A 26,166-nucleotide genomic window follows, 5' to 3' on the forward strand; every position below is an offset into this window, starting at 1 on the left:
ACAAGAATGTTGCAATGAGTCCTTCATGGCGAACAAAGAAGAGAGGGTAACTGGAAGACGGTGGGGTTGTACACTTGGTGTACTGGCTGAATTTAGAGGAGCCAACTCCCCTATATCCTCAGGGTATTGCAGATGAAAAATATGGGATGGGGATGTGGGAAGAGACAAAGTGCCTCCTACTCTGGCATGACATCAGTAGAAATGTCAACAAGCAAGAAAAGAAAAGAAAAAAGAAAATAATTGAATGCTTCCTTGTAGCCATGTTAGAATTGTGAAAACATTTGAAAAACCTACACAAAAAGCTATCGAATGCCATAAAGTGAGTCACCTGGAGTTTTACAGCATGCCACTGATCAGGGTTATATAAACTGGCCCTCTTGGGCTGCAAGGCAGTGGAGACCAAACTTTTCTTGTTTCAGAGCATTCAATCACTCCCATCATGAGGCTTGCGATGCTCCTGTGCGCCATGATGCTGCTGACTTCCAGTTTTGCTGCTCCAGTAGATCTCAGATCTGGACAATCGAGCATCGGGGATATGGAATTCATAAAGGTACATAACGATCCAAATGTTGTGCCACAGAACCATGCAGGGAGTGTCTTGCCACTGTATTTTGGGAATACATCTTCCTCGCGGGAATACATTCTGTGACATTTCTTGTACACAGAAAGCAATGTATGGTTTCTTCCAGTATATTATTTTCTATCATTGCCAGTCAGTCATAGAGGTGGATCATAAATTAGTCGTGCTTGGCATAAGCCCATAGAAAGAAATGGGACAAATTTGTCATAACTCCCTTTATTGATTTCAAGGGGTCTATGCAAAGCATGACTAAGAATGGATCAAGCCAATAAAGGATATATTAAACGACACAGAGGAATGTAGACCAACTTTAAATGCAAACACCAGCATGAGAACTGATTTATGCAGGGCTACTGATAAGACGTTGAATAACTCTTACTTTCACATTTTGCTTCACCCTTGATTCATGAATATTGATTTCTAACAGGCTGTTGTAAGGTTTATTAAGTTAGTATACATGAACACTCCACTATATTTCTATAGTGCCCATTAACTGAAGCTTTCTAGTAAGAAATGCTGTGCAAATTATGGGTATTAGTAATTCCGCTCTTTTGGGGAGGGCAGTTAATGCTGAGTCCAAATAAATGTTCACCTTTTTTCCCAAGTCTTACTTTCCAGAATGCAAACCAAACCTTATAATCCTGATCTGCATAAACTCCATTGTCAGTATGAACATATTGGATCTGCATTTCCACTCTGGGTGTGTGCGTGCACAGCTTTCTAAAAACCAAAAAAGTATTTGGCGACATTCTCACTGGCTTTAATCTACATTACAGGTGGCATTATGCACTGGCTACAGAAATGACTTAATTGTTTGCAGAGAATATACTGGTTATGCAGAAGAATACAGAATTATTCCTAAAACAGTGGTTGAGTAGGATAAGCAATACATTTCCATACTCATTTTTGCTGGATTCTTTAACCTTGTCACTCTGACGATAATTTCAGAGTCAATATCATTTGATTTGCGTATTGTCTCCATCCACTTTGATCTGCAGTTATAGAAAGTAAGGGTAGAGGCTGACTTCTCCAGAGAGATGTCAGGCTCGTAGACTTCTGCAGCCTTGCATACAGCCACACAGACAAAAGGACAAGCCACGAGAAGCCTGCAAGCCTCCCAGACTTCCTATGGATAAACTAAGGGGCACAAGATCACACTGATTTATTCGGTGAGTGGAGAGGTACAGATGCAGTTCCACACGATCTGTATTCATATCTTGGCAGACAACAACAGCCCAAACAGCTTTAAAAAGCATGCATCATTTGAAGGACAGATCACCAGACTTCCTCCTGAGATCAGTTCCACTTTTAGGCCTGTGATGAAATAATTATTTGTACACATCTTGAATTATTTAAATTGTTGTGTTCTGGATGACTCGGCATGAACTGAAAAGAGAGAAGCAGAGTTCTTTTCCCTTTTGTGGCTATTTTTGCATTGATAGTCAGCAGGATGCACTTTTGCTGTAACCCTGAGAGTTTCAGTTGGCTGATCAGCCTTGCACTCTAATAGTGCCCATTGTATGCCCATGCAGCACCAATGCAGAAAGCAATTATTATTCCAAGGACTGAATAGCATACAAATTGCTCTTTCTTTTATCTAAGGCTTTTTGCTGTTTGCAGTGTGCTTTGCAGGGCCAATTGTCTCAGGTCCAATTATCTGTTTGAGACTCTGCAGTTGAGCAACTGGATCCATCTGGGTTGAATTACTGTCAAACATTCTCAGAGTCAATGGAGTAGATCTCCAGAGTCAAAGAGGGGTTACTACGTGGATAATAGTATAAATGACTTGTTGAAACACTGCCAGGCAAGGACCAATGATGCAGGATGGCTATTGGAGGACTTCTGAAGTTCTCCAGGGCAGTGGGGATATAGAAACATAGAAATAAACCGAATCAGAAGGGGTCTCCCAGGCCATCTAGTCTGACCCTGGTTCCAGCTGGCTCCGCTCATGTAATTCCCAACATGTGGCTATCCAATCTATGCTCTACAGTTGTTCATTGCAGTCATTGCATTACATGAGTGGAGCCAGCTGGAACCAGGGTCAGACTAGATAGCATTGTGCTTTCATCTTCTGCTCTGAATTTGTTCCTTCTTAATAAAAGTCTTTAGCCTTTGCCCATGAATGTGCTTATTGTTTCTGAATCCTAAAAGAACCATTGCTTCTTGGCAACAGACCCTTAGATCACATTCCCTCCAACATAAATATTGTTTGTATTTATTTCATTTCTGTACCTCTCATCAACGAAGTTCTCTGGGTGGTTTCCAACAAACTATATAAACAATATAGAGGCAGGAGACAACAGGATGGCGTTCAATGTGGATAAGTGCAAGGTCTTGCACTTGGGGCATAGGAATGGGTGTCATAAGTACAGGTTAGGGGACAAGTGGCTGGAGAGCAGCACTTGTGAAAGGGACCTCGGGGTACTGGTTGACTGCAGGCTAAACATGAGTCAGCAGTGTGATGTGGTGGTCAAGAGGGCGAACGCCACCCTTGGTTGCATAGCCAGAAGTGTAGCTTCTAGATAAAGAGAGGTATTACTACCACTCTATATGACTCTGGTGCTCATGCAACTGGAGTATTGTGTTCAGTTTTGGGCCCCTCATTACAGAAAGGATATAGCCAGGTTAGAGTCAGTGCAGCTTAGGGTCACAAGGTTAGCGGCCGATTTGCAGGGGATGTCATATGAAGCGAGATTGAGGGAACTGGGTCCCTTTAGCCTGGAGAAGAGGAAACTCAGAGGGAATCTGTTGGCGACATACAGGTATGTGAGGGGATGTCACATGGAGATGGGTAGAGCCCTGTTCTCCCCTGCAGAAGAAGGCAGGACGCACTCCAACGGAGCAAAGCTCAGGGAGCCAAGGTTCCATTTGGATGCCAGGAAGTACTTCCTGATAGTCAGGACCCCAAGGGTGTGGAATGGGCTTTCATGGGAGGTGGCTAAGGACCTATCGGTGAGGGTGTGCAAGGATAGGCTGGACATGCACATGGTGGGCATGTTGTGAGCAGAGCCAGCTGGAGCTGGGGGTCAGAATAGATGGCCCAGGAGACCCCTTCTGACTCACTCTGTTTCTATGTTTCTAATAAAATACTATAGATAAAGCATTACTTATTAAAAATCAATTAACTACCATAAAAGAACATTAAGAGAATAAAAATACAAATAAAAAGGGCCCAGCCAAGGGTAAGAGCAAGGCATCTGGCTAATTGTATCAGACCCCAGAACACCCATCATCTGAAAACAAAGAAAGCATGCTAGCTGATGAAAATTCACAGGATTAGCATCCTACCTCTGTCTTTTTAGACAGAAAATGTCCTACAACTCCCAGCATTCCTGATCCAGTCATGAATTGTTTAACAAGTGACAAATTTGAGAAAGGGTATCCTTGGTAGTAGCCCCTCAGTTGTGGAAGGCCCTCCCCAGACAGGGTCCCCTGGTGCCTCCTTTAATATCCTTCTCATACCAAGCAAAGACCTCTTTATATTCTCCGGCATGTTATATGCTGCTGTCATTCTGTGCTCTTTTAGAATGATAAATTGTTACTCTTCCACCTTAGATCTAATCTAAGGATTAGATTTACCTTTTGCTGCAAAACTTTTCTCTCTTAATGCAATGTGTAGGATTTTATACTAATAGCTTATTGACTGTATCTTGGTTTATTTTTAAAACAGCCTTGCTTATTTTAATTTTAAAAGCTACACAATGAACTTTGGTTTATAGAGAAGTATAAATAAAGGAATAAAGGTATTAACCATGCTTTGTGGTAAGGTTAACTAAGAGCACACTGCAGGTACAATTCTATTATTAAAAATAATAATTAGATTTATATTGGTCCTGTTCTTACAAAGACCTCAAAGTGGCTTACATAATTCTCCTGCTGTTGCTTCCAATCTTGTCACCACAACAACAACCCTGTGAGACAGGCTGGGTTGAGAGTCTGTGACTGGCCCAAAGTCACCCAGTTGGCTCCGTGGCTGAGCAGATCACCTTAGTCCCAGCTCCATGGTCTTAACCACTGCACCATACTGGGTCCTGCTGTTTGGTTCCTTCTAATTTAACAATTAAGAGGATACATTCATGCAAGATTCATCAAAAGGATGTATGTAATTCCAGTGATCTTTTTGTCTTCTAAAAAAGGTGTACTGCTCTGCAAGAGGAAGAAAAGTTATAACTCTTCAACTTCCTATTCTCAAATTTAAGCAATCTTACCTTGCATTTCCAATACCTTTCATTCCAGAATAGATACAGAAAACATCATCTGCTCATAAAGGGCAAAAGCTCCTCATTCTGCCAGAATTGACAAAGGGATGGAGGGGTAGGGAGAGCTAAGGACGAAAGCTGAGCATCGCTATCTGAAATGCAGAAGGAAGGCACATGTAGAAAAGTTCACAGCTAAAGAGGATAATGACAGATGCTGATACTCTGAGACTGTTATTTTAGATAAGCTGATTTTATAACTGTGTTGTCTTAGTTTTGTAAGTTGCTTTGAGCTAAGAGGGGAGGCATGCACCTTTTCAAAGTAACAATAAAAGCAAGAGGGGTTGTGTTGGTGTAGGGGGAACGCCCAAGGCATAATCCAAAATCTTTTCACAATTTAACTACTTTAATTCTTAAGGGTGGGATGTGCATAGGAGAATGGCTGATGATGATTAAGAAACAGTCCAAAGCTAAAATTACTTGCACTCTGCTTTATTTAGGCATTTCCTAAATAATTGCAAAAATGCTCAACTTGTTAAAACAAAATGAAATCTCTATGATATTAGCTTTGTTGTTTTAATTTGCATCTATTCTGTGTCTCACTTTTGTCTTAGAAAGTAAGCAATCAAGCAAGCTATGTTTAAATCAAGCTTTTACCCTATAACCTCCATTTACTAATGCTGTAAAATTTTGTTTTTTTGATCAGCATAACAAAATGAATTTCCTAACATTCTAGATCTGAACACTCTGTGCATTTTCTCTTCACCTTATAGTTGAAGCTTCCCGAAGAAAGTATTCAAAATACAAAAGCTCAAGGTTGTGTTTTCCCTTGAGATTTCTTTCCTAGGCCGATTTAAACATAAATGTTTAAACCAAAATTGGATCTCAAAGAAATAAAGTAGTCATAAACTTAAATGATATAGTGATTTTTCAGGAAGTTTTTCAAAACTGTCTCCCTAAAATTATGCATTTATTCAGGTTCCCCTAATAGTGCTAGCTTCAGATATTTTATTTCTAATACACACAAATCAACTTAGAACTGATTTCTACAATCAGCAAAACCAATACCGCATGATATGACTGCCCTGCTTTAGAATGTAGGTATGAGATTGGAGCCTGTTTGAACGCTCCTTCATATTTTTCCTTAAACAAATGTTTCAGATAGAAAGTCAACACGCCATGGACAAGACTAGATTTGAATCGGTGCTCTTCACAAGGATTATAATGAATGTGTGCTGAGCTGTAACAGATTCATGCGGCTGTTATGTCACTACTCACATCTCAACCAAATCTCTTGATGAGGATGGAAGAGCAACACTAACAGTAACATTTCACTTCTGGAGATTGTGCTATTATGATGCCCTAGAGAAGGAGGGTCCAAGGGCCACACGAGGACTTGGACACAGAATCCGAGGACCACACAATGAATTACATTTCCATCTTGTAAATTAAAGTGTTTTATTTAATATACAAAAGTAATATATGTAATTGATCATTCAATGAGGGAAAATAATTTTAAGATGAGTGTAAGTCTACATGAATGACAGACCCACACTGATCTCTGCAGAGGCCAGGCAGCTTCTTCTCCGACACAGCCCAAGCCCAGGGACCTCTCCTCTGGGGCGGCCCATCCTGCTCTCCTCTGTTTCTCCCACCCAGAAACCTTCTGGTGAAGGGGAAAGAAAAAGAAAGAGAGAGATATTGAGAGGTTTATTGATTTGGATCAGTGCAGCCACTTACATTTTTGGACTCTCCTATAGAAAATGTGGGTTGTGACGATCATCTGTCCTTCAAAATGTACCACTAAACACTGGTGCTGAATGGGAAAATGGGGAAATGGGCCTCATTTTCATTATACTTTGGAATGCAGTGCCATGGATGGCTCATCAGGTACTGAATCTCATCTTTCTAGCACCAGAAGGTATCTCATGTTATCCCAGCTTCTTACCATGTTTGTTAGGTCTGTTTCAATGCCACTGCCTTGCTCTTTTTAGTTGTGTTGATTTCTGCCTGTGAAATTTTGGGGAGTACACAAGATGCCTGTGTGGCTGTGAGAGATGCAATGTAAAACTCTCTCCATTTGTGCCCCACTTTCTTACCCAGGCTTATCTTGACAAGTTTTTTCCATCCTCGGATAAAGAAATCAAGCACCCCCTAGAAGAACAAATCAAAGAAATGCAGAAATTCTTCCATTTGACTGTAACAGGAAAAGTGGATCCAGACACTGCCAGCATAACGAAGCAGCCTAGATGTGGAGTTCCAGATGTCTCAGAGTACAGGACCTTTCCAGGAACACCAAAATGGGATAAAAATCTGTTGACTTACAGGTTAGTTAAGTTTTACCTTTCTGAGAGATAAAAAGTGACTTCCCAAATCAACCTTCCCCAACCTTGTGCCTCCCAGACACATGTGGACTGCAACACCCAGAATTCTGGGTCAATGGCCCTGCTGGATGGGAACTCTGGGAGTTGTAGTTCAAATGCCTCTGAAGGTTGGAAAAGGCTGTCCTAAATGCTAAAGTAGCATTTTTCTCCATTGCTCAAAGGATTAATAACTATACTCCTGATCTGCCTAAACACAAAGTGAACATGGCCATAGAAAAGGCATTTAAGGTATGGAGCGATGTGACCCCATTGCAGTTCAGAAGAACGACAAGACCTGCTGATATTGAAATTCTCTTTGCTTCTGGTGGTAAGGATTCATAAGTTATTAAGTTTTATATTTTGCATTTATGCCTCACATCTCTTTGGTGCCTGAACACAAAACATGCCATTCAAAATATCCCCAACCATTAAAAACAGGATCACATTTTAAAGCATATTTTAAATATACACATTTTAATGTATCTTTTTGAGAACATTTAAGATCTGCTTCTGAGGGCACTGAGAGGCAGAGTCATCTTCTTGGTCTATTGGGAACCTACAGAAAGCCTCTAATAAGGTAAATAAAGAGAGTAAACCCAGGCAAGCTTCCCAGGGACCAAAGGATTGTTCAGGTTCCCCCATCCAAGGTTGGAAAGAAGGATCCAACCTTGGAAGGAGGAGTTGGAAAACTACCTCGGAAGCAGGAGGCAGTGGCAAGGAAAGATTGCTTCAGCTATTGGGCAATATAGAAAATAAATATATAAAATAAAGAACCACACCAGTGGCCCTCCAGGACTAGAGAGCAACCTTGGAGGAGCAGAGAGGGCGTCCCAGTGTACAAGCGGGGGATGAGACTGGAAAGGCCACGATATTCATTATCCTGTGCCTTTTCTACCATGCCTTTCCCCTTTCTGAAGCACCCTTGCTCAATTGTCTGAAAAGCCCATCTAGCAAAACCTTTAGGGCACAAGAGAGATGCAAAGGTTCCTCCAATCCTCTGCCTGCCCTCCCTTGAATGATCGGACACCTCCCAGTCTGGGGGCTTTCACCAGATGTGTAATTCTTTATCTGTACTGCACATATACCGTGCTATTGTCCATATAGAGGGAAATTAATAAGGAATCTGTTTTAACAAGGACAAGACAACCAGTAGTTCCTCTGAGTCCAAAGAGAAATGGGAATAATTCTTCCTGGCATTTAAGTTACCCTATGCAAGGTGACAAAAGCCCAGAAATATGATACATGCCCCCAAAAGAACAAATGTCGGTTCCTCCCATCTAACTTTTTCCAGATGCTAAATGCAATACAATCGCAATCTGGAATCTCTTGCAATTGATTTGCATCTTGTACCTTGACTTTCCCTTCATTTTCAGCCCATGGTGATGGTTATCCCTTTGATGGGAGAAGCGGAACTCTGGCCCATGCTTTTGCTCCTGGATGGGGTGAAGGTGGAGATGCTCACTTTGATGAGGATGAGACCTGGTCAGAAACCAACAGAGGTAAAGCCATTCTATGAAAATGCAAGGAATGGGATCTTCTCTACAGGAAATGCTTTCTGTGTACTTGTGATTATTGCATACTTGTGTTCGTGTTTGTGTGTCTGTATACATCTACATATGACATACCGTATTTTTCGCTCTATAAGATGTGCCTGACCATAAGACGCACCTTGTTTTTAGAGGAGGAAAACAAGAAAAAAAAATATTCTGAACCAAATGGGCACATAATCACAGGCACATTCCCCATCACTTCCCCATGGTCTGCACATCTGACAGACTTACTGCACACACATATTCGCTCTATAAGTCGCACAGGCATTTCCCCTTACTTTTGGGGGGGGGGAGTGCATCTTATAGAGCAAAAAATACGGTAACTAATTATCTTCACTTGTCTGCTTTCTGTTTTTTAGAAATCAACCTTTTCCTTGTTGCTGCCCATGAGTTTGGTCACTCCTTGGGACTTGCTCATTCAGATGTTCCCAATGCTTTGATGTTCCCTGTCTATTCCTATGTGGACCCAAATAACTTCCGCCTTCCAGAGGATGATAGAAGAGGAATACAGAGATTATATGGTAATTTGATTGTGGAAAGTCTTCCTTAGGTGAAAAGGCCTGTAATTAATATGCCATCCTTTTGAAGAAATAATTATACAACTTTTTTTTAATGCCATTCCTAAGCAAAACACAAGCAACTTGAGATAAGAAAGATCTCACTCAGAATTATTTAATGATTGGGGAAGCAGGTGAGTTGGAACAGGACAGACTTGCAGTGCAGCCAGAGGGAGTCTAGATAGCTATAGGATTTTTAGAGACTTAGCTACAGTGTTGAGAAAGCACTTCAACCTTGTTGCTTGGATCTTAAGGTCTGACAACCTTCCTGCTGCACCAGTTGCATCTCCAGGTCAAAAGAATGACCTTAAAGATGAGCTTTTGTGGGCCTTCTGGGAAGGAGACAGGCAGAACCACAATACAAAGTGCCTGGGCAAACCTTCAGCTTCCTTCCCTTGCACTCCAAGTTGCAACTCTTACATAAGCAAAATTCACATTTTTAAGAGTTTTACAGGACAGAAGGAGAGTGGAGGTAACCTTTGCCTCCACAATCCTGCCCTGCATAGCATCCAAAGAGGAAACTGAGCCCTGATGGTCTTACCAGGCTCTGTTGGCAGCATTCAGTTAAGTGCTAGTAGGTTTGGTTGAACCATCCTTTTAATTTCCAGCAGCACTCAAGAAAAATGCAGTGGGAAATTCAAAGAGTGGTTAGATCTAGCTGCCTGGAGATAGCACTTAACCAAAAATAAAATAAAAAATAAGATAATGTGAGAAGCCCAGGAATTATCCTGCTCCTATGTCAGCAAGTTCTGGCTCTAGGCCAAAGTATCTTCTGGTAGTTGTCAAAAGGAGAAACCAGTCCAGATGTCAATTCTTGGGGCTCATCATGGTAAGTATCCAGGTCCAGAGGGGTGTCCAAGATCAGTGGCCGTAGGTCCAGGAATCTATGCTGTTCAGCAGATCAAGGCAAAGCACTGAGCTGGAATGCTGTTGTCTGCAACAGAGAGTGGCTGTTGTATAGTACCCGGAGAGCTTAGGCTACTGGTCAGTATAAAAACATAAATAAATGTCTAGCTATAAATCAGTACAACTGGTTCATTTTCAGCATGTTGTTCTTAAAGGAAAACCCCACACTCTGCCTTCTGTTTGAACTTCTACTACCTACACTTGATCCTCTGTCTTTCCAAGGGGCGAATTGCCCCAGGCTCTTCCAGGTAGGGCATGACCAGGAGTAGTCATGAGTCATCCCATGGCTCTGGCAGGTGTTCCAGGTATTAACACCATCTGAAGATACTAATTAGGGTAATCCAATGGAGAATGGTGGCTCAAATGCCAGTGGGGCACTGTATCTACTCCAGGTTCTGCACTAAGGTTTTAAAGAACTGTCCATGGTGCTGATTGGGGTTAACTCTCAGCACCATGGAGAGCTTCTATAAAATCCAAATTAAGCCAGCTTCACTGGTGTAATCGCTCCTAAGGAATCTCAGAGCAGCTTCATATAAGCTGCAGTTGTGAATGCATCTCATAGAGCAGAGATGCATTTGTGCTCCTTCAGCCCAAAAGAGATGCCAAAAGTAGCACTGCAAGTTACTTCTTGCATTTTGCTTAGTATTTATAATATTTACATGCAACTTTTCAATGAAAAGTTCTCAGGGTGGCTTACAGGATAAAAACAGAGCAAAAAAAAATCGGTATTGATGTGCAATAATATGTGATGAAGCAAATCCAAGTCAAAGGGCAGAAAGAATAAAATGCTGGATCTAAAATAGGCAATACAAAGTCTACTACAAAGACCTGCAGGGATTGTGAGGGTTGTCTTGGCTTGGCATCAACAAGTTGGTAAGGTTGGTCATTATCAGAAAAAGCCCTTTCACTAAAAGTTAATTGCTGGACCACACTTGGTAGGGGTACCAGAAAAGAACCTCTCCAGGATCTGGTCTGGTATATGTGCAAGGAGATGATGCTTCAGGTAACCTGATCCCAAGCTGTTTCTGAATCAGTTTGTCAGTCTTTAAAAATTTCTCACAAAATCCTTTTGCAGTTTTATCATGTCTTCTTAATATATACATTTTCGTATACAATTTTGTCTAATATATGCATTGTTTTCCCCCTCTTGGAGGTGAATCTTAACATAATGAGGAGGTTTAGGAGTGTCAGAGAAGCCAAGAGAATGCAATTTCCTTTATGTATTTTATGATAATTTCACTAGTATACACATTTTAATGCAGTTTTGGAGAACGGCATTTCAGCTTCTGGAGAAGTACAAATCATAGTGGAGAATAACAGCATTTCAGTTTGCATATATGTTTGAACAATGCATAAGAAGTATGTTCATATTAACATGTGAACTGAACAAAATTCTAACCTTCCTTACTTAGAACACCCTGCTCGCCCACTGCTGCTAGGAATGGGGGAGATGCTTAGCCAACACACATGTAAAATACCTGAGGCTGAAATCCTTTAAGAAAGCCACGCCGAATAAGCCCCAGTGGGACCTATTTTCAAACACACGTGTAGGATTTGTCCTGTGAAGCTCACATTTGAGACCATTTTGCATGAGATGATTTGTGTGAACATTTTTTATACCTCTCTATTTCCTTCTTGTCCCTGTTCTTGCACACAGGAATGAGATGGCCATAAGCAACTTCACCATGTGAATCAGAAGAAACAAAGTGGTATTGTTCTACATTTACATTCTTTAAAAAAAAAAAAAAAGATAGCTGCAAGAACCCATGATATTTGAACTGGAGAATTGTGAAGTGAAATTTGGAATAAACAAATGAATGCATTAAGCTTTTTTAAATAGTTGATTTTAGAGAAGTGAGAAGTACCACAGAAAGACTCTATTTTAATTACCTGACGCAAAGGGAGTCATCAGTCGGGGGAAGCCCTTGCCTCCATGCCGTGGACTAAAGAGTGGCCTCTGAGTTTCCTGCACACTCTACACATGATGTGCCAGTCATTTGAGACAGCCATTTTGCATGAGCCAGCAGGCTTATTAGGTGTAATATCATCTACAAAGAGCCACTGCATATGCCAGGTGCATGCAGTCCACCATTAATAACATGCAGCCCCCATGAGGTTGTACTGTGTGGTCTGTGGTCTGAGCACAATCACTGGGGTTTCTGTGAGGGTCAAATCATGACCCTTGGTTGTTGTTCCCGGACATACCACCAGTGGCTGGGTTTGTAAGACATGCTGCTGTTCAACATCAAGAACATTTTCCAAATATGTAAAGCCTCGTAGATATCAAAACTCTCCCTCTTTAACCCTCATGTAGATTTGACTTTATCAGGACATTTATATCCTGGCATACAGTGAATTATTGGAGCACCTTACATGGTCACAGAAGACCAAAACAGTGAATACACACAAAATAAAATCACATATTAACAAAATATGTGACATTCATGCAGCATAAAATTTGCACAATAACACAGATGAAAATAATATTGAAAAGTCAAACAAATGAAAAGACCTGGAATGAATAAATATATGTATATAGGTCCAGAGGCACAGCACAGTGACAGAAAAGGTCCCTTTCCCAGTACCAACCTATCACAACTCACCAAGACTTTTTGGAAAACCTATTTGATGAAGATTATGAAATCCAGGATGGTACATGTAGACACAGGTAACTCTTCAGTAGGATGGTCATTTACTTATCACCAAAACAAGAAGAAATGGGTGATCTCCATCCTTTCTCCTCCCTATATCAGCAAGCAAACATCAAGCAGCAAACATCTTTCTCCACGCAAGAGCAGCCCATCAGGAATGAGCTACATAATATACTTTGTTTCCTATGACACTGCTTAGGTAATTAAAGGATCCACTTCCAACTTCATATAAACAGTGTGAGTATCTGTCCAGGGACCAGATCCAGCCAAAGCACTCCACTTTCAATCTGTGGATGCTTAGGAAGAAACGAAACCACACATGAGAATCACAATACTTGTGGGTTACTTTGTTTCGTTGCACAGGTTTTTATATATCATCCTCCATAGCCAATTCAGCTTTCAGAACAGTTTACAAGATTAAAAATACAGTTAAATTAGAAAGTCAACAAAAAAATAAAATCACCAAGTAATCATAGTACATCCCAATGCATTTCAGAGTCCAGCACCTGAGCCAACCAACAAGTACAAAAATAAACAATAAACAAAAGTAAAATAAACACAAACAACTAAAAAAGAGTTTAAATAAGAAACAGTGACCCAGCAAGTACATAAAAGCAAGTATAATGATTTTAAAACACATCGCTTAACAATTAAAATATACATTGTACAATATACAAGAAAACATACTGTATACAGTGTAAAATGATACAATAAGTTGAATACAGTGGTGCAATATGGATGAGAAACAAGCAAAAGAAATCTTCTGCTCCCCTTCCATGCAGTTGTACTGTTTCCCCAAATTGTCCAAGGAATGCTGAGTGGGGCCTACAAAATTTCCTGCTTTGATTCCTCTCCCAAACTGAGAACAACTACAATGCCTCTCACCGTGGATTGTATGAATTTCCCTTCCCCCACTCCTTCTGAGGTAGTGGGTACCCACAGGCTGTAAGCCCCCTTCCTGGGTGATCATGGCGGGACACGGATGTTTCTGCAAAACAAGCCGTTTCAGTACTCACGCGTCTTACCTAAGGAATATAGTTGGGGAAAGAGACTCCTAGGCAATTATCCCTGGTACCCTTCCTAGCAATCTGAAGGCCATTAAAATGTTGGCATGGATCCAAGAAACTATCCTTCCTGTTCAACTGGTTTTTCTTCTAAACTCCATCCATATTTATACAGGGCTGATACTTGTCATGCTGCACTACATAGTTTCAAAGTACAACTCCCAAAATGCACAAAAATGCATCAAAATGTGAGATTTTGCACTAAAGGAGAACTTCTACTCAAGCTCTCACAGATTAATTCCTTACTTTCCAAGGAAAAACAAATACACTCACGGGGTACTATGGGTGAAAGTGTTGCGTGAAGATTCTCCTGGACATCTTCAGGTCTACACAGCAGGGGAACAAAGATGTGTGGGATATCAATTAAGGTTTCGATTGGGATTTTAAGTGGGTTTTCACTGTATAGAATGGATGCTGTGCTCCACTTGGTTTATTGTAAGACCATTTGGTAGTGGACAGTATGTTTGTTTTTCTTTAGTCACAAAGTCATGCCCAACCCATGATGACCCCATGGACAACATTCCTCCAGGTTCTTCTGCCCTCCACCAACCCTTGGAGTCCACCCAAGCCCACACCTATCATGCCAGTGATTCCATCTAGCCACCTCAACCTCTGCCATCCCCTTCTCCTTTTGCCATCAATCATTTCCAGCATCATTATTATTATTATTATTATTATTATTATTATTATTATTACATTTCTATGCCGCCCCTTGCCAAAGCCTCGGGGCGGCTTACAACACAATAAAATACATTGAAATACAATAGAACATAATAAATTACCACTAAATACAAAAATACACTGATATACAAACATAATAATATAAAATTAAAATTAACAGTATAAAATAAGTAAATAAAGAATACAGGAGGAGAAAAGAGAAGGAAGAAGAAGTTGCCCTGGCCAGATCATATATTTTAACAATTAAAATGATGTTTAAATAAAAAGGTCTCTACCTGGCGCCGAAAAACCAGTAACGACGGTGCCAGGCGGACCTCTTTGGGGAGTGAATTCCATAGGTTGGGTGCCACCGCAGAGAAAGCCCTCCTCCGAGTACTTACTCTCCTAATTTCTTTCATGGAGGGTTCCCGGAGAAGGGACTCTCCCGCAGATCTCAAGGGGCGGTCGGGCATATATGGACATAAGCGCTCGTTCAGGTAGCCAGGACCCAAGCCGTTTAGGGCTTTATAGGTCATAACCAACACCTTGAATTGGGCCCGGGCTTCAATGGGCAGCCAGTGAAGCTGACGGAGGACTGGAGTCATGTGAGCATAACGCCCCGTCCCTGTCAGCAACCTGGCAGCTCTATTTTGCACCAATTGAAGTGTTCGGACCGTCTTCAGGGGAAGCCCCACGTAAAGCACGTTACAGAAGTCTAGGCGGGAAGTCACCAGTGCGTGTGTCACCGTCGCCAGGCAGTCGTACTCCAGGTAGGGGCACAGCTGATTAATCAGCCGAAGCTGAAGGAAGGCGCTCCTCGCCACCGCTGTCACCTGAGCTTCCAAAGAAAGCTCCAGGTCGAGGAGTACTCCTAAGCTGCGGACCTTGTCCCTAAGAGGGAGTGTTGCACCATTCAGGACCAGGTCAACTCCACCCCCTCCGAAGCCTGATCCACCAACCAACAGTCTTGTCTGGATTGAGTTTCAGTTTATTGGCCCTCATCCATTCCATTACCTCGGCCAAGCACTGGTTCAGCACAGCCACTGCCTCACCTGGATTAGTGGAAAACGAGAGGTAGAGCTGGGTATCATCAGCTTATTGATGATTCCGCAGCCCACACCTCCTGATGACCTCTCCCAGTGGTTTCATATAGATGTTAAATAGCAAAGGGGATAGAATGGAGCCCTGTGGTACTCCATGGCATAGCTGTCATGGCGCAGAGACATAGTCCCCTAGCACTACTTTCTGGAATCGACCGTTGAGATAGGAGTGGAACCACTGCAAAGCAGTGCCTCTGACCCCCAATCCCACTAGTTATCCAGAAGGATACCATGGTCGATGGTATCGAAAGCCGCCGAGAGGTCCAGAAGAACCAACAGGGATGCACTCCCCCTGTCCTTCTCCCTGCACAGGTCATCGTACAGAGCGACCAAGGCAGATTCAGTACTGTACCCAGGTCTGAAGCCAGACTGAAAAGGATCCAGATAATCACTTTCATCCAAGAGTGCTTGGAGTTGTCCCGCCACCACTCGCTCCAACACCTTGCCCAGAAATGGGATGTTGGCCACAGGTCTATAGTTAGTGGCCATTTCTGGATCCAGTGACGCTTTCTTCAGGACCGGTCGTATTACCGCCTCCTTTAAAGGGGCAGGCACTCGACCCTCCCTCAGAGAAGCATTAACCACTTCCAAGATACAGGTCCCAATCCCGTGCTTGGAGTTATTTATTAACCAAGATGGGCAAGGATCCAATAGGCAAGTGGTGGGACGTACTCGTCCAAGCACCTTGTCCACATCATCGGGCCGCAATAATTGAAATTCCTCCAATAATTTTGGACCAGACGGTAGCATTGGCGTCTCCCCAGAGACCTCTGATTCATTAGTGGAGTCTAGCTCGTGACAAATCTGAGCGATTTTCTCCCTGAAATGCCTGGCAAAGTCGTCACAGTGGGCCTTTGAGGGTGGCATCGGATCTTCCTTAGGACCCGGGTGAACCAGGCCTTGTACCACTCGAAAAAGCTCCACCGGACGGCATTGTGAGGAGGCAATGGAAGAGGAAAAAAACTTCTTTTTCGCCGCCTTCACCGCCACAGCATAGGCCCGATAGTGGGCTCTCAAGTGTGTTCGGTCAGATTCATCCCGTGATTTCCTCCACCTACGCTCTAGTTGTCTCCCAACCCACTTCATCGCCCACAATTCAGGTGTATACCAAGGGGAAGAGCGGACTCTGCCCGGTGGGAGAGGACACTTAGGAGCGATCGTGTCCACAGCCCTGGTCATCTCTCCGTTCCACATTAGGGTCCTCCCCAGTGAGTTGTTCCTTCTCATTAGGTGGCCAAAGTTTTTGAGTTTCATCTTCAGGATCTGGCCTTCTAAAGAGCAGTCAGGGTTGCTCTCCTCTAAGACTGACTGGTTTGATCACCTCGCAGTCCAAGGGAGTCACAGGAGTCTTCTCCAGCACCACAATTCTAAGGTATCAGTTCTTCAGTGCTCAGCCTTCCTTATGGTCCAACTTTCACAGGCATACATTGCAACTGGGAAAACCATAGCCTTGACTATACTCACTTTTGTTGGCATGATGTCTCTGCTTTTTTAGCTGTCTAGTTTTGTCATAGCTTTCCTCCCAAGGAGCAAATGTCTTTTAATTTCTTTGCAGCAGTCCCCATCTGCGGTGATCTTGGAGCCCAGGAAAATAAAATATGTCACTACCTCTATTTCTTCTCCATCTATTTGCCAGAAAGAGATAGGACCAGATACCATGATCTTAGTTTTCCTAATGTTGAGCTTCAAGTCTCCTCCTTCGCCCACATCAAGAGGCTCTTTAGTTCCTCTTCACTTTCTGCCATTAGAGTGATATCATCTGCATATCTGAGGTTGTTGATATTTCTCCCTGCAGTCTTAATTCCAACTTGTGATTCAACTATCCCAGCCTTTCACATGATGTGCTCTGCATATAGGTTAACTAGGCAGGGGGACAATATACAAAAGTTTTAAATAAATATAGATCCAAGAGTCTGCTGCCTCTTCTCCCATCCCTAGTATCTGTTCATCATAATTACTGGGGACTGAGCTTTAAAACAAGAAACAGGCCAAAGTCTGAAGAGGGAACAGTAGTGAAGAGGGAACTAGAATGGCACCTGATCTTCTTCTAGTCACTTTTGCAAGGAGGATCACAAAGTACCCAAGAAAACGCTGTTACTGCTTGATAAAATCTTTTACAGTACTCAGGTCTTGCCAGAGAGCCTGAAGGCAATGAGTCATGGCCTGGGTGTATTTCAGGAGAATAAGAAGACTCTAGTTTTTCTAAAGATGTAGTGAACCTCTGGACTTGCTTTGACAATACCATTTCAGGGCATTTTCAACAGTATCAAGTAGTGCCATTCCACCTCCATCAGCTCCACTGCATTCGCGGGGTACACAACAGGGCCTTTGTGATTCAAATGTAACAGTAATGGTACCCCAGAAATGCTCTGAAAACAGTATGCAACTGGTCAGCAGAGCTTCCCTCTGCAAAGTCTCTTCTTTACCCTTCTGAAAAGAAGCATTTCTGCTCATTTCAGATTGCTCTGGGAACCATTAAGTTACATTGTACTAGTGAAAAGAATGTAAGAAAAGCTGTGCTGGATCAGACCAAAAGTTCATCTAATCTAGCACTCTGTACACACAGTGGCAAACCAGCTGCCCACAGGATCCCTCAAGCAGGATGGGTGCAAGACCACTGCCTGCAGAAGTTCCTGAGCAACTGGTGTATACAGGCATGCCACTTCTGGTCAATGAGGTAGTACATAGCCATCTCCTCCCTCTGAATGAATGTGTCCAATCCCCTTTAAAAGCCTTCCAAGTTGAAAATCATTCCAGATTGCTCTGGAAAACATTAGGTTGTTTTGCACTAGAGATATGATATGGCCATCCTCCTTGTCTCTCATCTGGCTGTTTGGTGCAATTTCTACTCACCCTAGATGATCAGGAAATGGTATAAACCAGTAGAATTAACTGGGAGAGGTTCTTCAGATTTACATATTGTGGCCTGTATCTCTAAGCATTTGGGGATTGTTTTCTGTTTAGTATGGGGAGGAAAAGCTCAGCCATGATTCTGTAAACTGGCCCTAACAGCTAAAAGAGGAATTCACCAGACATACCCAAACCTGGGTGAGGATGTTAGCAGCTGAAATCCAGCACATCTGGAGAACACCAACATATGAAACTTCTTTATTCTACTTCGGTCTACTGGTCCAACTAATCCAGTGGTGTCCACACTGGCTGGCAGTGCTTCCACAGGGTTTCCTGCTCCATGCAAGGATGCCAAAGATCAATCATGTGACCTTCTGCAGGCAATGCGTGTGTTCTGCCACCAAGCTACAGTCCTCTCACCAAGTTGGGGAAAGCTGAATATTACTTCTGTGGCCCATGCTCGCCCGTTCTGTTCCAAAATACTGATCCATTTGCTTCATCCATTGGAAAGACTTGATTTAGAAGGAATTGAAAAAACTAATAAGAAGGAACCCTAACCCTAAACCAACCTCTCAGCCCCATTCATCAGTCCCCACAGAAACTTTATGAGGAACAAAAACAGGCAGGATTGTGACTTTAAACAGCTCCAAAAAACAACTCGGCAGCATAATACTTTAACTGGAGAGGAGCTTATTTGGTCTCTAGCTACCACCTGGTGGCCAATGTAGGTCTAGTCTTACAACCTATTTGTAAGTTATGACAGACCCAAGACCTCCTTTTCTCTAAGCACAAAGCCACTCATTGGAAGGGATGCAGACCAGATTTGGATGAGATATGAAGCACGAGCAGAAGTGGGCTGCTTCAGTCCAATTCTCTGGGTACCTGAGGCAAAGCAGGCTTCACTCCAAAGCTTTTCAGAATTAAGCTTCATCAGCATCGCATGTTCTGGAAATTCTGTCAGACTTTCTGCTTTTGAATCTCTGAATACTTCATGGGGAGAAAGTGTGGTTGAGAGAACTCCCAGTCTTAGGATGCGTTTTATCAAGGATTTTAATCACTGTTCTTTTGGGGGGAGCACAAGGGTGGAACCTTGAGAAGGCCAGTCTTTTAAGCTTACCCAACTTCGCTATTTTAAAAGACAAACTTTTTCTGAAAGGCAAAGACCAACAGTTTTCAGTCATGATAATCCTCTAGTCCCTGCACCTATCCTTTTGAAACCTTGTACATTGCTTATCTGGGGACAGCTTTGGAATGTTCACTATTTTCATACAAACTGCCCAATTAAATTGGAGCAGAGGAGGGAAAAGAAAGGTAATCAATTCTCTTCCTAAAATTGGAGAACAGCTCTTCCACATGAATGGGTGTACCTGTCTGAAACATTCAGTAATTCCCATAAAAATTAAATGGGTCAACAAAAGAATCAAAATACCAAGAACAAAAAATTTGCACACTTGTTTTGCTGACATGTTTGAGCAGGCATAATCCATAATCCCTTCCTGATATACTGCAAATATCATCCAATTCCAGCAAACAGGAAAATGGCTACACCTGTTTTTGGATATTCCATGACAGTCAGTGAAGAGCCTGAAGCATCAGATTTGAGACCCTCGCTCAGGCTCAGTTCTGAGTCAAATTCCAAATGGCACCAAACCATTTTCTGAAATGCTGAACTGGGGTCCAAATCATACATCCTGACTCACTATAATCCTAAGCCTGTCTTTTCATAAATGATGCTTGCCTGTTGGTTCCAAGCTTCAAACAGTTATCAACAACAAAATGCATTGATCATTTTTCTTTTTCGTCTCCCACCTTTTTCTTTCTGTTCTGGTTCCTCTGGTGGAGAAAGTAACCTAAGCCTTTACACTGGATGCATATATTTGCTTTTTGTTGTTATTTCGTTATCCTACCCTTTTCCCTCTTGCAAGGAATGCAATGTGGTGTACATAATCCTTCCATAATCCTTCCATTTTATCCTTTCCTTCCATTTTATCTTTACAACAACCCAATGAGGTGTGTTCGGCTGACAGTCAGAGACTGTTCCAAAGTCACCTAGTGAGCTTCATGATCAAATGAAGGCAAGAACCTAGACTAGAATCCAGATGTCCTGCATCCCAGGCCAGCATTCTAACCACTACACCACACTACCCCTGGAATCTTGCGTTTCATTTTGCAATAGCCTCAGATAGTCAAGATCCTTAAGGCTTGAGCTAGAGGGTAATAGGAGATAAGGCACTTCTAGGATTCCTTTTCAGATTGCTTTGGTTACTTTAGCAATACAATTCTAATGCCATTCTTAAGCCATTTAATACGAAGTTCTTAATAGTTTGGTTGCTGGATGCTTTTAAAAATGCCTAATATTATCCAGTATGAAGATATTATTATTACATGCATGAACCTTTATGTATTAAACAGATGCATCCATTTGAGTTCAATTTTGGGTCTGTGGTCCTTGCTCCTGCTTACACCTGAACCCCTGACACCCCGGGTTGCAAAAGCGCCAATCTGAAGCAGGTTAGCTCACCAGGTTAACACGGATTACCCGTGCGCGCAGCTTTTTGAATTTCCAGATGTGGGCTTTGACGCCATCTAGTGGCCTCCCGCAAGATTTCTCGCCCGCCTAAGCCCAGAGTTTATAAACCTCCCCGGGTTTAAAGTCGCCTGCGGTCGCTGCTGCGCTCAGCGAATGACCAGGCGAAGAAGGCGTCCCGAGGCACCTCTTCCCGTCTCCCCCAGTCCCGCCTTTAGTCTTCCTGCCAGTATCCCAGGGAAAACGCAAGGCTAGCAACGGGGCAGGTAACCCGGGGGTGGGCAAGGGCCCTGAGCTGCTTTGCGGGGGCTCCCAAGCCCTGCCCAAGCTGGCCCGCCCCACCCGCGCGGGGCAGGGCTGTGAGGAGGGAAGGAGGGAGGGACAGAGAGGCGCGCCCCTCGCCCCGCTGGCAGCGCGGCTCGCCCCGTGGGAGGGGGACGGGCGCGTCCCCGGCACAAGTGGCGGCCGCCCCCGCTGCTTGCCCACGTGCCCGCAGCCCGCTCGTGCCAAGGACACCCACCCTCCCCTGGGTGCGGGAGGGGCGCGTGGGGTGGGTCCCCGCGGGAGGAGGGCCAGCCGCAGTGGCTCCCCCCACCCAGCCGGCGCGGCGCCCGGGCGGGGGCGCGCCAGTACCGGCCACGTCCTGAGACAGGCTCGGGAGGGCAGAGAGGGGAGACCCGGCTGAGCGAGCCCCCCCTCCCGTGCCTGCGGCCGCGATCTTCCTGCAATCACCGCTGCGGGGGGGGAGGGGGGTAGGAAGGGGCACGCGTCTCCCCGGGACGAGCCCCAGCCGAGCATCCCGCTCCGCCCTCCTCCGCCCTCCTCTCCCCACCGCAGCCAGGGCAGTCGCTCCTCGGGGAAGTGAAGCTGAGCAGACCTCCTCCCACTGCGCGCCTCCTCCCAGCCCCTTAACGGACCCCCCAGAGCCCAGCGTTCCTCTGCTTGCCAGTGCTGGGAGAAGGCAAGGTACCCCGTGCCGTTGGTATCCACAGGAGCATGGGAAAGTTTCAGTTCCCGAAAGTGCAGCACTTGCCCCGCTCGCCCCCTGTCATAAACCAGAGCCTCTGGGCATTTTGCCATTTTGCCTTTTGGCTTAACCAGGGCTTCTCAGCTGGCTTGGGATCATAGAATCATAGAACAGTAGAGCTGGGCAGGGCCAGAGGGCCATCAGGTCGCTCCCCCTGCTGGTGCAGGACCCCAAGTCACACCGTCCCTCTCAGATGGCTGTCCGGTTGCTTCCTGAATGCCTCTAGTGTGGGAGAGCCCCCCACCTCCCCGGGTCACTGGGCTAGACCTGCAGTTCTGAAGGCTGTGTGAACAGCTTGGTTACCACTTATCTTCCCCTAGATGTGTGTATAAGCCTATGTACATTATAGGGAACTAGCTGTTATAATAGACCTATAAACTCGGGCAATAGGATTTCTACAGCAAGCCATGCAATCTGAAATGATGCATACCCAGGCATCCCTAAGCCACGGAGAATTACCAAGCCCCATGACAAGTCATGGCAAGTCAGGGTGGTTTATAAGCTACCCACAGGAAGCAGAAGCAGATGGCACACTGAGCCACCCAGTCAGTGCATTAATCCATCCTCCAGGAGTGCTTTGCCAGTTATTAAAGAAATGCCCATGGAATGCTTTCAGGAAATGGTTTGCATACTGCTGGCATTCTTGCTCAAGGCAAGCGCACAAGGGGGTGGTGGACTCATTGGTGTCATCTTCCACATGAAAGCGGAATGAGAGGCTGCAGCGCTAGGCGGCAGTACCTCATGCGCTGACTGTGGCAAGTTTAAATGAGGGGCATTTCACAGAAAACAGGAGAATCAAAGCATGTCCTACAGCAAAGGCAGAAAAGACCTTTCACTGGAAACTTGGTAAGCTGCAGGCTGAAGTGATACAAGCCTGGAAAAGCTTTATCCTTTGAGTCTGCTGGTGGTATAACCAGCCAGATGTGGGAAGACTGCAGCACTCTGCATGAAGTATGCGATCTTTTCCCCTCTTGTATGCAGAGATTTGAGAATTTAGAATTGCTTGCTGTGGCACTAATCTGGAGAGGGGGCCTAGTATGTTGTTCAGGCATAGTAGGAGAACGTCCTGGATGAACGTTCAGAAAAAAGTAGCTTTCCTCGGCTTAGTGCTGGTGTCACCCCCAAAGGGGCTGATCTGCCACTCCACTAAGATTTCCATTTGCAAACAAGCCCCTTTCTTCCATCACAGCAGCACCTACAGTGGCAGAGCGGGCTTTCTCCTTCGCCTTCCCAATTAGTCTTTGTGGGCTTTGAGTAGCTGCAACACCAGAACAGATGAATCTGCTGATGTCTTGCTTTGGTGAGCACAGTAGGGAGTGAAATTAGTTTCGATGTGAGGGACAACTCCTGTGTCTGGTGTGGGATGGAGACATCACTAAAGAACTTGTTGTGGAATGGCTTAAAGCCAAGGCTCCCAACCTGTTCACATCTGTGGGCGCATTTGGAATTTTGTCAGAGGTTCATGGACATGCCCACAGAATTGCTTCTATGGGAGTTCGCCCATTCATAAAATGGCATACTTGGTGGGCATGGGCAGTCACTGAAAAGCCCCATTCCATGTAATTTTCTAGTGGACATTACAATATTTTTACCTCTTCCCCCATCCCACACCCAAATACAGGTACCCCTGGACTGATCACACAATATTGCCATGTATATCAAGACCACGTTAATCAAACCTAAGAATCAATGGATTATGACATAATCAAATCTTTATATTTATTCTCTTTGAGTTTTGAAAAGAAACTTAAACACGTTGCCCTTGATGTTATGCATACTAATTGGAATTCTCCTTTGATTACAATCTTCCAGCCAAATAGTTAACAAATCTTCCATTTCAATCACCAATGCACTTTGCTTATGTTTGTGTTGCATACTTTCAGATGTTGACACCTTGCTTGCTACACTCATCAGCTTCAGTTAAAATGGTGCATATTGTTGACTCATTAAAGCCAAATTCTCTTGCGATCTTACCTTTACTTTCACCACTTTTAAATCTTTTAATTATATCAAGTTTCGTATCTAAGGATATCACTTTCCTTTTCCTTTTTTTCACTTGATTGCCTGATTCTCTCATTCTTCAACATAGTCAATGGGTTTGAAAACTTACAATGAATAATTGGAGTTTGCAATACAAAAACTGCCAACATCAGCCTCGCAGGAGCCTTGAGGTTGTGGGGGAGGAATGACGTAATCATGCCCACAACTGTTAGTGACAAATTTAAAATAAAACTCTGCCGTGTTAATCAAGGGATTAATAAGTTGCAATTATTTTTATTGTGTTAATCAAAACCTGCATTAATCAGAACCACGTTAAGCAAGGGATACCTGTAGTGTGCCACCTTGTCCTCAGTTTTTGTCTTCTCCACAGCCTTGTGAGATGGATTACAAACAAAGATCACATTGTAAGAGCAAAGGAGCTGCGTCTGTGGCAGGCAAGGGGAAGCATGGAAAATGTGGGTTTCCGTGGCTCTGTCTCCTGAAAGAGTGTCATTTCTAATGCTGCCTACAGAACCTGTCCTAGATTGCTTTAGGAATGCTTGTTAATCCGTGGCTCTGGAAATCACGCTCTGTATGGCTTGGAAGCTTTGACAACCCAGGTCCCAGAAGTGGGAATAAAGTGGCCAGATGCTCCGAGGACACAGAGTTCCTACACCTTTGATGGCTGTGTTCTTGATGAGCTGAAAGTCCCTTTTCTGTCCGAGTTTGAATCTGGTCACATTGTAAGACCTGTCTGCAAATATAAGAACAACCCTAAAGGGCTTGGTTTTAGGTAGTGGTCAGACAGCCAGATGCCTTTGGGAGAAGCTTACAAGCAAAGATTGGAAGACATAGACCTTCCCCTGCTATGGGCCCCCAGAAACTGGTATTCGTAGGTATACTTCCTCCAAACATGGGGTGGTTACTTAGCCCTCTTAATTTGCTTGCATCTATTCAAGTTATAACCTGCCTACTTTCCAAAACATGGCATTCAGTATGGATTCCATAAAGCTGACTAACCCTTTCACCAAAAAGTTATGCAAACAGACCCGACCCTGCAGAAAATTGCACAAATAGGAACATTCAGGCCAAAGGAGAATAGAACAAACTCCATCACCCTTGTCTTGGCTGGAGCCTTGAGAAATGTACAGGGATGAGAGAAAGGCATGTGAGAAGATCAGATGTTGACAGCTTAAGAAATCTGGTTGCTGTTGTCTGCACTTTGTACTCTTGGGGTAGCTGTTTGCCATTTGCATTGTTTATTAATGCCTCGATGCAAAGGGAAGGTTTAGCTGGCATATTTGGCTCTGGTTTACACATTCTTGATAAAGAATATTTGATATTATGTTGCAATTGTTGATTTTGCCTATTATGTAACCAATTTGAAACATTATGTTTTCCTGGAAAGAAAAATGACAAAACTTAACCTGGTACATCATGAGAAGGCAAGACTCCCTGGAGGTCAATCATGTTAGGGAAAATCAAGGGCAGGAGAAGAAAAGGGAAACCAAATATTAGATGGATGGACTCCATATGGAAAGCCACAGCCTTGATTTGCAAAGGCTGAGCAGGTCAGGACACTCTGGAAGGTCTCCATTCACAGAGTCACTGTGAACTGGAGACAATTTACTGGCACATACAACACTTAAGAAAAAAATTTAGCATTATTGAAATGTACTGCTTGAGTTATTACTGCAATGCTGTAATTCATGAATGGATATGCTATATTGTTTATCAGATGAAGATGCGGCAGAAGAAGAAATTGGCTATCTACTGTTCCAAATATCCTGCTGATTCAACAGAATATTTGATTCAAATTGGCTAGGTACTGTTCCAATTATCCTGTTGAGCAATTCTGCATTCCAGTGTTATGTGACATCAAGTCATCTCTGACTTATGACGATTCTATGAATGAAAACCCCCCAGAATGTCCTATCCATGACATCCCTGCTTAGCTATTCTTATTATAAACAAGTTTCAGGCCTGTGTCTCTCCGTAGTCATCTATTTCTCCGGTAAAGAGAACTGGTTCTATCCAACACCAGCATGGCTAACCACTGGGGGCAGGGAGGGGGAAGAGCACTCTGCACATGCATGGCACTTTGTTCTTGTTTGGAGCTTTATTAAGTGTCATGGCTTGAGGCCTGGCAATGAAG

At 43.6% G+C, this 26,166-nt stretch overlaps 1 protein-coding gene across 1 annotated transcript; it reads left to right on the forward strand.

Annotated features, from left to right (window-relative positions):
- Positions 1-6,654: 6,654 nt before the first annotated feature.
- LOC123029184 (macrophage metalloelastase-like) lies at positions 6,655-9,239 on the forward strand. The gene is made up of 5 exons (XM_044441817.1): positions 6,655-6,666; positions 6,880-7,103; positions 7,322-7,467; positions 8,513-8,638; positions 9,049-9,239. The coding sequence occupies exons 1-5, from the start codon at positions 6,655-6,657 to the stop codon at positions 9,237-9,239; spliced, it is 699 nt and encodes a 232-aa protein (XP_044297752.1).
- Positions 9,240-26,166: the final 16,927 nt, after the last annotated feature.

Source organism: Varanus komodoensis, unplaced genomic scaffold (genome assembly GCF_004798865.1).
Source record: "Varanus komodoensis strain SLA01 unplaced genomic scaffold, ASM479886v1 scaffold4, whole genome shotgun sequence".
In the NCBI taxonomy this organism is placed as follows: domain Eukaryota; kingdom Metazoa; phylum Chordata; class Lepidosauria; order Squamata; family Varanidae; genus Varanus; species Varanus komodoensis.